Here is a 15,170-nt window from a genome sequence, read left to right on the forward strand (position 1 = left end):
CATGGGTTAAAAAAAAATTAACCTGATGCATGAGACTCAGCAAAGTTGGTACTCTATGGGCTTCACTGAGAAGGATCCTGCATAACTGGGAATTACCACAAAAGAGGCCCTGTTTCCAGGCACCAATTGGCTCACCTCCAAAAAGGTACAGGCACCCAAGAAAAGGACCCCCATAGATTTCAACATCTGAACAAGTTCATATGGGAAAAGGTGTAGGGTTCTCTAATTTTTTTCATCTATGTGCACAATGGGTTTTGTTCTGGGTGGCAGTATCAAGGCACTGTGCGTGCACATGCATTTAGAATGGGGCCTTCCCGATTCAACCTGAGCGGGATCTAAATTGAACTGAGCGGACATCCAAAACCTTGTGAGCACGCACATATGTGCACACCTCAGAGGGAACAGCAAGCAGGTGGTCCTTCAGATGCCCAGGTCCCAAACTTTCAGTGTAACTTTAGATGTGGCACTCCGATCTGGGTCAAGCTTCAATATACTATTCAATATACCCAGTGCATTACTGACTTCAAGCATGCACTCAAAACTTCCTCTGCCTAATATGAGTTAGGTGAAGAAAAGAAACAAAGCTGCATGTCAACATTTGTGGATTTAGGATGAGGTGGTGACATCCTAAATCCCCAGATGGACCTCACTCAGCAATTTTAGAGAGCTATGAAATAGCATGGGAAACAAAACAGAATCCTGCAGAACTCTGTCGCACAAATGCTGGGGGGCAGAGCAAAAGTCCATCAAGTACTGGCATCTGGAACTGATCTGGCAGATAGGAATGGTTATGAATAGCAGCCAAATCTCCATCTCAGAGCAAGATAAAAAGCACAGGCGAGACAAAACGTCGGGCTGTGGGAACTCTAAACCAGATTTGGCGGGGGCGGGGGTGGGGATAGGTATTTGCAGCATCAGCCAGGAATGTATTTGTTTTCAGAATGCAAGTGGCATTCACCAATAACCCCTACAAAGGCCAACTCTAACATTCAATAGTAACGCATGTTCTCTAGCAGAGGCATTTCCTGCACTACAAAAGCCTTTACACTCACAAAATAAGAAAGCCCTGCTGAGTATGACACACAGCCATCACCTTTTAAATTTCTAAGGTTAAATGGTCAAAACTAGCTTACCTCATATCCAAATGTAACAGCCATAATAGTAATAAGGAAACCAAAAAATGCTTCCAGTTTCCTCAAGCCTAGAAGAGAAACACACATACACCATTAGCAGAGCTGGAAGCAAGAAGTTCTAGAATACATTCACAAGAGATGCTCTTGTCCCCTGCTAACTGAGCAAAGGCGCACCTTTTAAAAGTGGTGATTCTCTTTATTTAGCAGGGGGAGAGCAACTGGCCTTATCCATCCCCAGCATAGCATCCCTCCAGTGGCTATTGCTGGTGTCTGTCTTATGTTTCTTTTTTTAGATTGTGAGCCCTTTGGGGACAGGGATCCATCTTTATTTATATCTATTAAAACTGCTTTGGGGACTTTTGTTGAAAAGTGGTATATATAAATATTCATTTCCTTAGCTCCCTATAGCCTCAGTGGGCATCACATCAATTAGTATTATCTGTATGCAAGCACCAACACTCCTATACAGGAACTCCAAACTTATGAAAGAGTTATGTTCCAAAAGCATATTTGAAAGTTAGATGCTCATAACCTGAAATGCATACAGTGCTTCAAGAGTGACAACTTGTCTGTATGTGCGTGTTGGCGTTTGTAAGTTGGGGATGTCCTTTATGTCATATGCTATGGAGCTTTGTTTGTATGTACAGATGTTTGAAAGTTAGATGTTTGTGACTCAGGGAGTGCCTGTACCTGGTCCAACTCTGAGCTAGTGTTCAGGAGTGCTATACCCTATTTATTCCACCAGAATGGAAAGAGGACCCTTCTGCAGAGAAAAAGTGATTCGCTGGTCTAATGCATAAATATGCAGGGAACATACACTACAATGCCACAGAGAGGGGGAGAGAGAGAGAGAGAGAGAGAGAGAGAGAGAGAGAGAGAGAGCAGATTGTGAGGATCAAAGTTTTTAAAATGCAGAAAGGTTCAAGAAGTGGCCAGGCCTTGCTGCAGAGAAGTATTCTTGATGGTGTTTAATTTATAAAGGGCTACATGTACACTTCTGTGTTAAAGTGGAACAGCAGGGGAAAACTCAGCTTTTGCAATAGTAAGTTTAAAAAAACAGACGTCTTTAAAATTCAAAAAGGTTGAGAAAAGTTCTCAGAACTTTTAGGCGCTTGAAGAAAAGGAGTTGTGCCACTTATCCTAATGATGTCGAAAGATGTCCGACACTCAAGCATCTACATTTCACCCAGCACTCTATCACAGTGGACACGCTAGCGGAGCAGGTTGTAGGAAAACAAAAACCACCTTTCTCCTAGGAGCAAAATATTGCAGCTTGAAATCGGGGGGGGGGGCGCGGGGGGAGAAAACTAAGGCCCAGTTCAGCCATAACATTCTTGCTTCTACAGTTTGTTGAGCTGGGAACAAGCAAGGAGCTCAAAACATCCCCGTTCTCCTCCCATACCCAGTTTCATAAACACATCTTGTTGTGACATCTGAACCAGGAAACTGATCTGAATTCTCCCTACAAACCAGGATTACATCCAACAGTTTTGAGGTCACAACCGATAGTTCAACAAACTAGGAAGTCTTCTATGAAACTGGGCATGCATCAGGAACAGTGACTGAGGTGATGCTCAAACTCATGGCTCATGCTTCACGGGAGCAGGAATGCAGTCTGAACCAGGTGAGTCACTCTTTGCAACAGAGGAGGCCCCATAATGCTGAGCAACAGCTCCCCATTTACTGCACAAGATCAATCTGGAAAGTCTCTTGCAACCGAATCCAATGCATATTCACTCAGAAATAAAGCCCATTGTGTTCAGTTGGACTTGCTCCCAAGTAAAACACACATAATATTGTATCATCGGGGACACTAGGCCTACCCATCTCTTATATTTGGCAGGGGAAGAGCAACTGGCCCTATCCATCCCCAGCACAGCATCCCTCCAGTGGCTGTTACTGATATCTGCCTTATGTTTATATTTAGATTGTGAGCCCTTTGGGGACAGGGGACCATCTTAGATATGTACGATTCATTTTCCTATGCAAACTGCTTTGAGAACATTGTTTGAAGAGTGGCATAAATATAATTGAAGTAGTAGTAGTAGAGTGCACTGCAGGCTAAGCACAAAAGCTATTTCTCTATAGCAGGGGTTCCCAACCTGTAGTACTTCAGACGTTGCTGAACTACAACTCCCATCATCCCTGGCTACAATTTATTGTAGCTGGGGATGATGGGAGCTGCAATCCAGGAGTACCACAGGTTGGGGACCCCTGCTCTATAGCAAAACAAAATACCGACTGCCGTCCAGACTGGAACTGTGCTGGTGCAGCAGTGGCTGACCTCAAGAGTCACACTGCACCATCATGCAAGGGGCAATTTTCGGCAATCCCCCCTTCCCTCAGAAGACCACTGTGCCTCGTGAAAACATCTTTGGATGTCAGCCAAAAGTTGCACCGGCACAGTGCTAGTTTGGATGTTAGCCATTGTGTTGCAATTGCTTTCAGTTGCTACCAGAACAGAAGAGCCACACGTCAAAGGATTATTGGTTGAATGAATGGCCGTTTCCCATGCGTCACATTAATGGTATTCACAAGATGTATTGAGAAGCCTCACTCCCAATGTAGAGCACTAAGGTACTCACTTAACACTCTCAGCACACTTTTGAAACTCGGAAGGGCAGCCAAAAGCTCTGCTGGGATTGCACAAGCCCACATTATTCATTTGGATCACAGCTAACAGGGCCTTCTCAATGTCGATTGTGAAAGTGCCCTTATCCACTGGTGACAAAGGATGACTTCCGAGAAGGAGATTTACTTAAATTAAGAAGCAGCTTACCGTACTTGTCCAGGAAGAGAAACACAAAAGTGTCTGCAATGGTTATGAGGACTCCACCCCACAAAGGGATTCTGCAGGGAAGCAAAACAGGGGGTGCTGTTTCAGGTTGGTCCATGGACTGCTGCTCTAAGCACATCAGTTTAACACAATGTTCAGCCAAGCATCCCTTCTCATTCAGGACGAGGCCATTTCAACAATGCAAAGGCAGGTTTGCGTCAAGGTTATTGTTTGGAAAAGCCAGACAAGCTAGCAGCTTACTTGGAGGTGAGAAACTGGAGAGCCCAACACCATACGTAAACAACCCAGTTAAGAGGAAGCCACCTTAATCAGGAAACAAGCTGAGCAGTTCTGCTGAAAGTTTATGGAGCAAAACATTACATGTTTCCAGGATAATGGCAATTTAATAGAAACCTGCCTGCTATAACTGGCTGAAGTCTGAATCCCCCAGTCATTTTAGAAGACCAGCTGCCCTTTAGGAAGGGCGGGGGGAGGCCGACACCACTGGGCAAGGGGCTTTTTCCAGCCAAGGCTCAGACCTTCCCCATGCTGTAGTCCACATTTCCTTACACACAGCCGCTGCCATCCAGAGCAACAAACCATTGGTGGAAGGAATTTATGCTAGCCCAAAACGGTGCTAGCTAGGAGTGCTAAGTCTGAAGCCTGCATTCCAGACTAGTGCTGCATTTCTTTCAATGTGAACCTTGAGCAAGAGCACCATGGTGCAATGGCACTCTTGTACGATCAATGCACGGTGCACTGTGGGATTCCTGGAGGCCAGGCGTCCAATCCCCTGCCCCCAGGCTCTGAATCGCCGTGTCATTTGCCGCCTTGCCAATCGTATAGGCACACAGCATGGCGGAGCCCAGGAGCCGTGTGGGAGAAGGTAGGCAGGCTCCTGCCTCACCCACCCCTAGACCCAACGGTCATGTGAACAGCCTTATTTTAGAACATGTTTGAGAATACAACTTATTTTGCAACATGTTTTAAAGTCTGGTAGAAAACATGTTTTGACAGAGCCTTCCGTCTACAACAGCAAGAGAGATGAGCTACACAAGTTCAGAACTGTCATGCGGTACAGTCCTAGAACTGCACCACTTCAGAATGTATATAGGAAGTTCTTAGCTTAAAATGTTCCAAGTTCCTAATCCTTAAGAAACACAACACAAAGATATTCCCTGAACACAGAAAGCAAGCATGTCAGGGAAGAACAGTTCTAGCCCAGGGGATTTCCAGAGATACTAGGTTTCTATCTGCAGAAAGGCTTTTAATGGAGAAGCATTCAAAACACGAGACTGCCCCCATCACACACACAAATTTTGAAGTGGTATAGTCCTGGGAGGACTGAACCATATGATTGTTCTTAATATGTAGTTCAGCATTCAGAAATGCCAGTTAATACATAGGAGCAAGGCATTACTAGGAACCAAGGAATGATTTTCTTGGTGAATATGGACCAGTGGCCCTATACCAGAAACGGCAGGATGACATTTAAGACCCAGCTTATAAAATTAAAATAAAATACACCAACTTACCTCCCAACAGACAAGAGATTAATGGCAATTGCTGAGCCAATTACCTCCTGCATATCTGACCCAATGATAGCCAGCTCCACCATCAGCCACAAGATAATCCGAGGAACCTACGTACAAACAGGGTGTCAACAGGCCCATTGTTGGGACCATTTTGTTTAAATACAAAAATGACATATTTTCCTCTTTCTCCACTCTTACTCTCCAGAAGCTAAATAGGCCTTCTAATTGTCTACCACTCTACATTTTGCACTGTCCCAAATCCTCAGTTGGCTTGAGAACCAAAGCATAAGAAAAATAGATTTTTTCACTTGAAAGATTGGTAGAGAGGACGACATCTTTATCTGCACCTCATTCTCCCTTCTGCACAGTAAAGCCAAGCGAGTAGAATGTTTTGTCATATTACAGATTTCTAAAGTACACAATAGCAGTGATATGCAGCAGGCAGTACAAGAGAATACAATAGAAGCTATAAAAGGTTTGATAATGTTATCTTTATCACAGGGCTAATATTGGCTACTAATTCCAGTTAATAAACCCTGACACTAAGCATATGCCACAGCAACACAAGCCTGTAAAAGAATCCCCCAGTTACCACAGGCATTGTACAAATAAATTTGAGACAGCGGTTTTGATTTCTAGAAATCATGGGGGGCAGGATTTAGCATCTGCTGACCAGCAATCACCAACATGGCTTATATATTTTATTGACTACTACACCACTTTTCAACAAAAGTTCTCAAAGTGGTTTACATAGGAAAAAGAAGAAGAAGATGGTACCCTGTCTCAACAGGGCTCACAATCCATCCCATCCACCAGCATGCTGTGGAGTGGTTGGATAGGATATGTCACATTTGCTCTCCCTCTGCTAAATATAAGAGCAGCACCTCTTTAAAAAGGTGCCTCTTTGCTCCGTTAGCAGGGGACTAATTTATTAAGTGACAAATTTGTCACATCTTTATACAATCCAAACTAATAGCCCTGGGCTGTTTACAATGAAAAAACAATTAAAAACTAAAACAAGTACTCTGAAGACCACTGATGGCCAGTCTAAAAGAAAAAGAGAGAGAGACACACACACACACACAGAGACAGACAGACAGTCTTAAGGGCTCTCTTGAAGGCCATTAATGTCATTAAGTCTTGAATTTCTGCAGGGGGCATGGGGGCGGAGTGCATTCCACAGTTCAGGAGAGGCTGCAGAGAAGGCCCAACCCCAAGATGCCATCAAATGAACCAGTGGCAACTGGAGACAGACCTCTTCCGATTATCAATATGCAGTAAGGATCATGCGGAAGGCTGTGCGCTCTTAGGTAACCTGGTCCTAAGCTGTGTTAGAGCTTTAAAAAAAGAATCACCAGCACTTTGCCCGGAAAGATATAGGCATTATACTGCTCATAAAACATTATATCGCTCAAAAGTTTCCTTACACATTAACAAGGATGGCAAGTTTTGCCAAAAAAAGGAACGATGAAGCAAGAGCACGCTCACCTCCTTTTAAAAGTCCACAGTTCTCAGAGCAGGAGCCTCTGCACAGAAGTTTAAAGCAGGGATTCTCAGCATTGGGTCCCTAGATATTATTGGACTTCAACTCCCATAATCCCCCAGCCCCAGTGGCCTTTGGTTGGGGGATTATGGGAGTTGAAGTCCAATAACATCTGGGGACCCAATGCTGAGAATCCCTGGTTTAAAGGTGCTGCCCATCACTGCCCATCACAATGCTGCCCATCACTGGGAAGCCAAGAACATCTCCAGTACTGTGTAGGGCAATGTTTCCCCCATGGTGTTAGTTTGCTGGATAAAGCTCTAGTAGTTCAAGACTCCTTCTTGTAGTATTTTCCTGCATCACTGAGGATCTTAGCAGAAGCCTCAGGCTGCAGCTCCTCATGCCAATTATCAGTTCTTCCAGAAAATGGCACAATGTTTGCTTAGTAAGAAGCTATGGCATGGGTTCCTCTCATACAGCTTGGGGTTTCTGACATTACCCTCACGGTGCAGAATGGAGTCATGCTGGATCCCGTGTCCTTGTTCCCAACGAACATGTGTAGGGGTTTCTGGGACCCCTTTAGAAAATGCCTTCTCCTTTTTTCAGTTAAGGAAAAAAATACTCCCCACTTCACCTGGGACTCAACCTGGACCAACACGACCTTAACTTGCTATTTACTGTTACTACTTTAGACACAAATCCAGGAGGAGGAGAGCGGGGGGAAACCAAGGATGTATGTGGGTGTGGGTTCTGAATATTCCAAGGAGTGATTAATTCCCCAGTCAGTTATATGCACAAGACCACCCAAAGATATGCCACCAAGTATTCTGCAGCAGCAGAGCAAGAGGGGATTAGCATCGGTGGAGTAAAAACAGATTTCAGGTGCTATTTTTCAAAATTAGTTCCACATCCTTAGGCAACTGTCTTGCCAAAACAAGCCCAGGAAAGAAAGAAAAAAATCATCATGAACAAAAACACTGTGTGCACTTGTTTAAATCCAAGGGTTTAGAAGACTGGCTCCTCCAAGATCAGTAATTAAGTTAGCGAGACAAAGTTAAGCAAATACTGTACAGGCAGATTAGAACAGAGAGGGAGGAGATGAGGTTGCAAGCCTGGCTGAAGTCACAGGCTCTGCTCCATAATTTCAGATGCATGCCATTACTCAGTGGTGAGAAGAGTGCTCTTTGCACATGTTTAGAGGGTTCTTCACATAAAAAGCCCAGGCCCTGGCTGAAAAAAAGAGACCTTTATTTTTTTATTTTTTTTATTTCTATACTGCCTAATATAGAAGTCTCTAGGCTATACAGGAGAGCCTCCTCATGAGGCAAATGCTCTTCCAGATAACTCCACCAAATATGTGCAGAGGCTCTTTGATTCATCTAGTGGTGGCATGATTCATTCCCACAAAGTACTTGCACAGAGAAGTATTGCAACAGCCAGGGAAATCTTGAGACGCATGATGAAGGCCTCGTAGCACTCTCTCCTTCAACATCACTCCTAGGCCTCATTAATTCACTTGCATGCTGCTTTTTGGCAAACTACCTGTGTCTTGTTCATGCTGTATCTCTGGACCTGCTGCTGTTTCCTGCTTGCATCCTTTATCCGATTCTTTATGCACCTCTTTGGCTACCAACTCTGGTTTTGGATTCTGGTAACTGCCTAGCCCTTTAGAGATTCTCCTTGGACTTACCTGGCTTCCTCGCGCCCTCTCGGCCCATTCCAACCCTCTGCTTCTGCTTGATCTCCCCAGTTATTAGTGCACCTATATCCTGATCCTGCTTCAGAATTTGACTTGTGGGAGACCTGATCCAACTACAAGATGCGGTGAGCAGAGGCCCACAAGTGTCCTAAGCACAAGACAGTTTCTAGCAGCACAGCTAACTCACCCACCTTGGGATACTGCCGGTTACATACTTCTGCCAGATGAAGTCCTGTTACCACCCCTAGTCTTGCTGCCAAACGCTGCAAGAGCAAGCCAATGACAGTGGCCAGCAAGAGCACCCAGAGAAGCTGAAAGAGACAAACACACAGAAAAGTCAAAAGCAGCTAAGAGAAGCCTTGCAGGCAGCCAGCCAGGCATACCGGTAACTAAAGCGTGCCTGCATTTCTAGGGAAGTCAGTCCAGCCTGCAGCCAAAGCCCTGTCCCCCTCTTTCACAACCACAAACTACTCCTGGGGGAGCAAGGCTTTCCAAAGCACATGCTCATTGGGGGAAATCACCTGCCGAAGCAGTGTCCTGTGTATGTCTACTACTCACATGTGTCAACTTATTGCACGCGGGACAGGGCCTTCTCTGTTGCTGCCCCCAGACTCTGAAATGCTCTCCTGGTGGTGATTTACTCCTCAGTCTCCATCACAGCTTTTAGAAAGCATGTTAATTCTTGGCTTTCTACCCAGGTTTTTATATGATTGTCTCTGCTGCTGCTCTTTGTACTTTGTATTGTTTTTATGCTTGTGTTTTAATTTTATAAATCAGATTGGTTTTATATTTTTAGCTCAATATTTTAATTGTGCCATTTTTACAATCTTCTTCTCAAGTTCTGCTGTAAACTGCCTTGGGATTGTTTTAATGAAAGGTGGTATATAAATTAAACAAACAAACAAATATAGGGCTGGCATGTCTCTTCCTCCTGACTCAAGATCTTTGGGAAATGTAGCTTTGAGACTTTTCCCATTAGAAATCCTTCCCTACATCCACCCCATGAGAACTGCACATCCCAGGTTTCCTTTGAAGGAGGAAGCGGCATGACTACTGAACTGGTTTAAGCTTGTGGCACAGGCATTTTTTCAGACCGATATGAAACTAGATTCTATCTAGTAGGCTTTTTACGAAAGAAAAAAGCCACACACACTACCTCCAATAATGTAACCAATCAAGTGTAAACATATCTTACTGGGGGCTGGCAAAGGGCCAAGCAGTTAAATGAATCGGCTAGAGAGGCAGGTATGTGTGTGGGACGATGTGGGTTCCCTGCCAAAACATACTAAGGTAGTCCTCTGCCTCTTAATATATTTCTTGTTGAATATTACAGGTTCTGAGTAGGCTTATTCTGGAATAGCTGGTTTGCCCACATTGCCTTCCTAACTAGCCCTATGCTATAAGTAAAGCTTCAGATTTCTGCTCTGACAGAGAAAAACAAACACGGAAATGGTGGTGGCACTTAAACCTCAGATCTAAAGGGCTGAGACTCCATTCCCCTTAATTCTTGGCCTACATAGGGCAACGAGACGTACCATACACAGACCCATTGGCCTGTATAGTAAGCCAAAAAGATCTGTCAGACTAGCTGGGTCCAATGACAATTAAAATCTTTGCTGTGACTCCATTTCAGTGTAACACAGATCTGGTACTTGATGACATAGACCAGCAAGTATCTGAAAGGTGCTCCTAACATTAAAGTATGAGCAAATTCAGTATGAGCATTAAAGTATGAGCAAATTCCTAAAACAAAGTTGGAATCCTATCATTTGAAAATATTAGTTTAAGATAAGCAACTGCCAGAGAATTGATGGATGATTTAAAATAATCCTTCCCCGCCCCCATCCCCCATGGACCAGGATCATGAACCTTTCAGTTTTGAAATTCTATGGATGGCTTTGGATGTTCAGGATCAAACATTTCTACAGAGAGGCTAACTATTTACCTTAAATCCTGCAACAGCTCCAGATTGCAGATCTGACTCGATATTACCTGGATCCAGATAGGCAATGCTCATGAGAAAGCCTGGCCCAGTAAAGGCCCAGAGTTTTCGGAAACTGAACCATGGATGCTGTAAACAGGGACCGAGACAAAATAGGATATGAAGTCCTTTTCATGGAAGGGGAGAGCATCTTGAAGCACAACCAACGTGAAAGATTAGTTCACACACAAAGCTCATGTGTTGCTGCCTCTTTATTAAGTATCAGTACTATTTTAGATGAAGCAAGCAAGCAAATGCACAATGCCTCGTGAGACAGAGAATACGACACACATTGGCCGATATCCAGATTAATGCTGTGCATGCTATAGTGAAACAGCAATTTTCACCCATCTCCCCATCCCTCTGCAACCCACTGCGCCTCCCAAAAATATGTCCCCGAGAGTCATGCAGCCTTCAGGGATATGTTTTTGGGAAGCACAGTGGTCTGCAGAGGAAAGAAGAGATTGGCAAAAATTGTGCTTTCCTTGAAGCGCACGCACAGCATTAGTTTGAGTGTCAGCGATAGTACAGTAGGGTAAAACCAGATTGTCTCAGCAGAATAATCTAGATTTTTATTGCTTGATTATTGTTTGTGCTTTTATTTGATTTTATATTGTTGTATCTAGATTGATGCAAGCTATCCTGTGTCTGCTTTGTAAAGAAAGGCAGACATTTTATATTTCTATTGATAAAATATAAATAATGTGAGGCTTTCAATCTGCATTCCAGGAAAACCTGAGAATTCTTTCAAGTATGTAAGGGGTTCCTCAATGGAAAGATGAATAAGGGCGAACAAGCTTCACTGAAAGGCAGCTTGCCTTCCACTGACAATCTGCCCCTGCAATCTGGGAAATTCAGGGAAATGTTGGGAGCAATCTAGGACATACACCCACATGGAGTGTGGCAATAGTAATGCTCAACAAGCCCGGCCAGTGGCCGGCATAAGTTGTGTGCACCCCATGACATGCCCCAGAATCCACTGAAGCATGCAGGGGTCCCATGGCAGATCACCCAAGGGTTCTGCAGCAGAGAAACTGATGAAGAAAGGCTTCCTCAAAAGCAAAACTTTTGAAAGCCACTATCCCAAATCTCTAAATTAAGGACGGCTTTTTTGAAAGAAGTGCAGTGCTATTACACTATTTCAAGCAATTACAGTATTTACTTGAATCCAAGACAATGCCCCTGCCCCCCCCGCAAAGTTAATTTATGTTAGAAATCAGGAGTCATTTTAAATTCAGAGTCCTCTTCCTTTTGGATAAATAAGAGTATAATCTGTATTTAACTTCTATCCCCCCCCCCGCAAGGGCTCGTCTTAAATTCAACATTGTCTTGTATTCGGGTAATTATGGTAGGATTTTGCTCTAGATACAAAAAATTGAACTCTATCCTAAATGTAGGATCGTGCTCAATATGTATGCCATGTTTGTGTTCTCCCAACACTGAACAGGCACAATGTGGGGTGGGGAGAGGAGGAGAGGAAAGAGGAAACACCTATGTATTTGCAAGGTGAACATCCTTCTTTTACATGGCAAAGTGTGTCTTGAATCACTTTTTTAAAAAATCCCTATTAATTTAGAGGTAAGCGCAAATGGTGGCAAATCTTTTCTCACAAAATAATGACTGGCCTTGGATACGGCTTCTCCTTATTGCAGAGACTCTTATTTTGAATTCCCAAGTGTAACCTGCTGAAGGACTTTGCAGCCATTCCTGCATTAGCCAGAGAGGCATTTCACAGGTGGCTGTCTTTGCTAGCCTTTTAAAGGCTTTGGCTCCTCTAATCTTTTCAGAAATTAGAAGGCAGAGGTTGTTGTCTATACAGAGCACTATTGTCTAGCCATTCCATTGGCAAGGTTAGCAAGAAAATTACTGATTACATTTTTCTGGCAAGGAACAAGATGCTTTCTTCCTGCTTCTTGCTAGAAAAGCAGCAGTGATTTTAGCAGTAAAAGCAAGCAGGGATGAGACACTCATCTCTCCTTCTCTCTCTGGAACCACCTTCAAATAATCTTGCAGGTCAAAAAGGGGCTGTCAAAGACATCAGCAATATACTCCATACTGGGGTGGCAGAATATTGAAGTATTCTTTTCAAACTTTCATCCAATCCCCAACTCCAAGGAAATCTATCAAAAGCCATTTTAACAGATAATCTTAAAGCAAGAAGTTCACCAACTTGTGATAGATGAAGGATGCTTTCTTTCTGGACTGAAAGACGGGAAATACCCCTTGTTCTTACAGGCAAAAATTGCTTACTTTTAGAGTATGCAAAAAGCTAGAATAACCTGTCTTCAGAAGAGCCCCACACATTTCTACATGATCCGAGTATGCCACTCATTCAGAGTTCTGCCATCTCCCTGCATCTTGAGCAACGGAATGATCCAGGCATACCCTATGCAGAATTACCTGCCAAAAATAGGAGGTTGACTGGAAGAAAGCAAAGCAAGAACAGTGAATCATGCAAGGACACAGGGGCAATCTCCTCTGAGGATGGGAGTGCCTTGGGCTCACAAAAGCCTCTGACATCTTGCCCCATTGTAATATTTCTTCCAGATGCTGTCAGGTTCCCCAACACAGGGCCTGGGAATCACTGCCCTGTCACCTCTGCCCGCAACCTGAAAAGGGAGCAGACCTGAAATGGGTGGCAGCACTGACCCAACTACTCTCACCTTTTCATCTTCAGGTATAGGGATCTTCTGATCAAAGTAGGTAGTAAATTCATCGGTAGAGTCTGAAAGCGGAGGCGGTGTTGTGCTGCTGAAAACTGTGTTAACAACCTCCCCGGAGGAATCTTCTGCAAGACAGAAACAGGAGATTTGAGACATGGAGTGGAGAGTAGGGAGAAAGACTGAATGCACAGGACAAGCACATCATGTGGCCAAACGTGTCTTGCCTACAGAAAACGTTAAACCTTTTAAATGCATAGTAAGTGCCACAGCATGGACTAGTATTGCTTTGACCTGCAAGAGCTGGGATCGAATCCCAGATGAGTTGATACTTCACTAGACCTCTCAGGCTGGACTCCTATGCACACTTACCAGGGAACAAACTTCACTGAACGCCATTCCTAGTAAACATGTACAGGATTGCATTGCTAGCCTCAGTGGCGTCATCTGTTATGTCATTAGGAGGACCTGCCACATAGTGGTAGGAGACACGGTTGCTGCAGTGACAGATATCAGGTAGTTGCAGTCAGGTGCTTTGTGCATTTAAGCTGCCAAGCGCATCGTTAATAATGATCACACTGCCTATCTAGAGCTTTTAAAAAAATTCACTATTAAATAAGATCATAGGGAAGGCAATTACTACATGTGGCCTCCTAGTCTATTCCTCAACAACGAATGACCAGAATTAATGATGCTCAGAACCATCCATGTTTGGCATGCATTTGTTTGAGCATGTGTTCTAGTCTATTATTTAGAGGAACTCGAGGGCCTCAAACCGCTCATTCCTTCACTGGGTTAACAACATTGTTCAGGTACTTCCACAAGAGACAAAGTTGAAATTGGGTACAAGATATAGTCTCCAAGACCCCGATTGCTGGAACATTAGCATTTCTCCCAAATCAGGACAAACATAACCATGTACACCACTCTGGGCTCCTTGGAGGAAGATATAGATGTAACAGTAATTGTGGAGAACCAGCATGGTGTAGTTGTTAGGGTGCTGGGCTAGGACTGGGAAGACCCGAGTTCAAATCCCCATTCAGCCATGAAGCTCACTGCGTGACTCTGGGCCAATCATGTATCTCTCAGCCTAACCTACCTCACAGAGTTGTTGTGAGGATAAGCATAACCATGTGCACCGCTCTGGGCTCCTTGGAGGAAGAAAGGGATATAAATATATAAAAATAAATTAATAATAAGTAGCTGCTTCAGGTTAGTGAACAGCCTGGCGGTATGGGAGAGCTGCCCTCCTCACAAAGTTCAACAATCCCCAGATGGTTGAGTTGAGAAGAAGAGGGAGGATTTATAGCAGGAGACAGAAGTCTGTATATCATACAATCAAATACACAGTAGAAGATATAGTGCCTGAGAGGGGAAGAACCACTACATCGCTAGTCAAAGGCCAGGGTAAAGAGTTGCATCTTCACCATTCTCCTGAATGTACACAATCCCTCCTTACCACACCTTTCTGGAATGAAAACCCATTTCAGCCCTATTCTGACATTATATTTATTTATCTATCAATCATATTTATATACCGCCTGATATGTGTATCTCTAGGCAGTGTAAACAATTTAACACCAAAAAAAATTATAAAAACAGAGTAAGAACAGTCCAACTTCCAGAATCCCCAAGCAAAAGCCATTGCAGCTGAGGATTCTGGGGATTGTTGAACTTTGTGGGGATTCTGGGGGTTGTAGTCAACAACATCTGGGAAGCCCTGTTAGAGGGAAGAATGCCCTTTATAGGTAATAACCAGCACTTTGTATTTCATTCAAAAACATATGTTGAATGCTATTCAGACATCTGTACACCCACACATGGCTTTGTGTGAATGACTGCATTCGTTTTTAAAATGAACCTGGTACAGGCCCCACAATGCATGGTATAGATAGAAAGTCTA

General features: G+C 43.8%; 1 protein-coding gene across 6 annotated transcripts in view; it reads right to left on the minus strand.

Moving 5' to 3' along the window:
- SLC11A2 (solute carrier family 11 member 2) overlaps positions 1-15,170 on the minus strand; it is a 72,206-nt gene that overhangs the window by 33,480 nt on the left and 23,556 nt on the right. For all 6 annotated transcript variants that reach the window (XM_053300215.1, XM_053300213.1, XM_053300216.1 and 3 more), the window contains 6 exons: positions 13,271-13,395; positions 10,572-10,697; positions 8,818-8,937; positions 5,445-5,551; positions 3,913-3,983; positions 1,134-1,201 (listed from right to left, as the gene is read on the minus strand). In XM_053300215.1, the coding sequence (XP_053156190.1) occupies positions 1,134-1,201; positions 3,913-3,983; positions 5,445-5,551; positions 8,818-8,937; positions 10,572-10,697; positions 13,271-13,395 (617 nt within the window). The remainder of the gene's footprint in view (positions 1-1,133; positions 1,202-3,912; positions 3,984-5,444; positions 5,552-8,817; positions 8,938-10,571; positions 10,698-13,270; positions 13,396-15,170) is intronic.

Source organism: Hemicordylus capensis, chromosome 2 (assembly GCF_027244095.1).
Source record: "Hemicordylus capensis ecotype Gifberg chromosome 2, rHemCap1.1.pri, whole genome shotgun sequence".
Classification (NCBI taxonomy): domain Eukaryota; kingdom Metazoa; phylum Chordata; class Lepidosauria; order Squamata; family Cordylidae; genus Hemicordylus; species Hemicordylus capensis.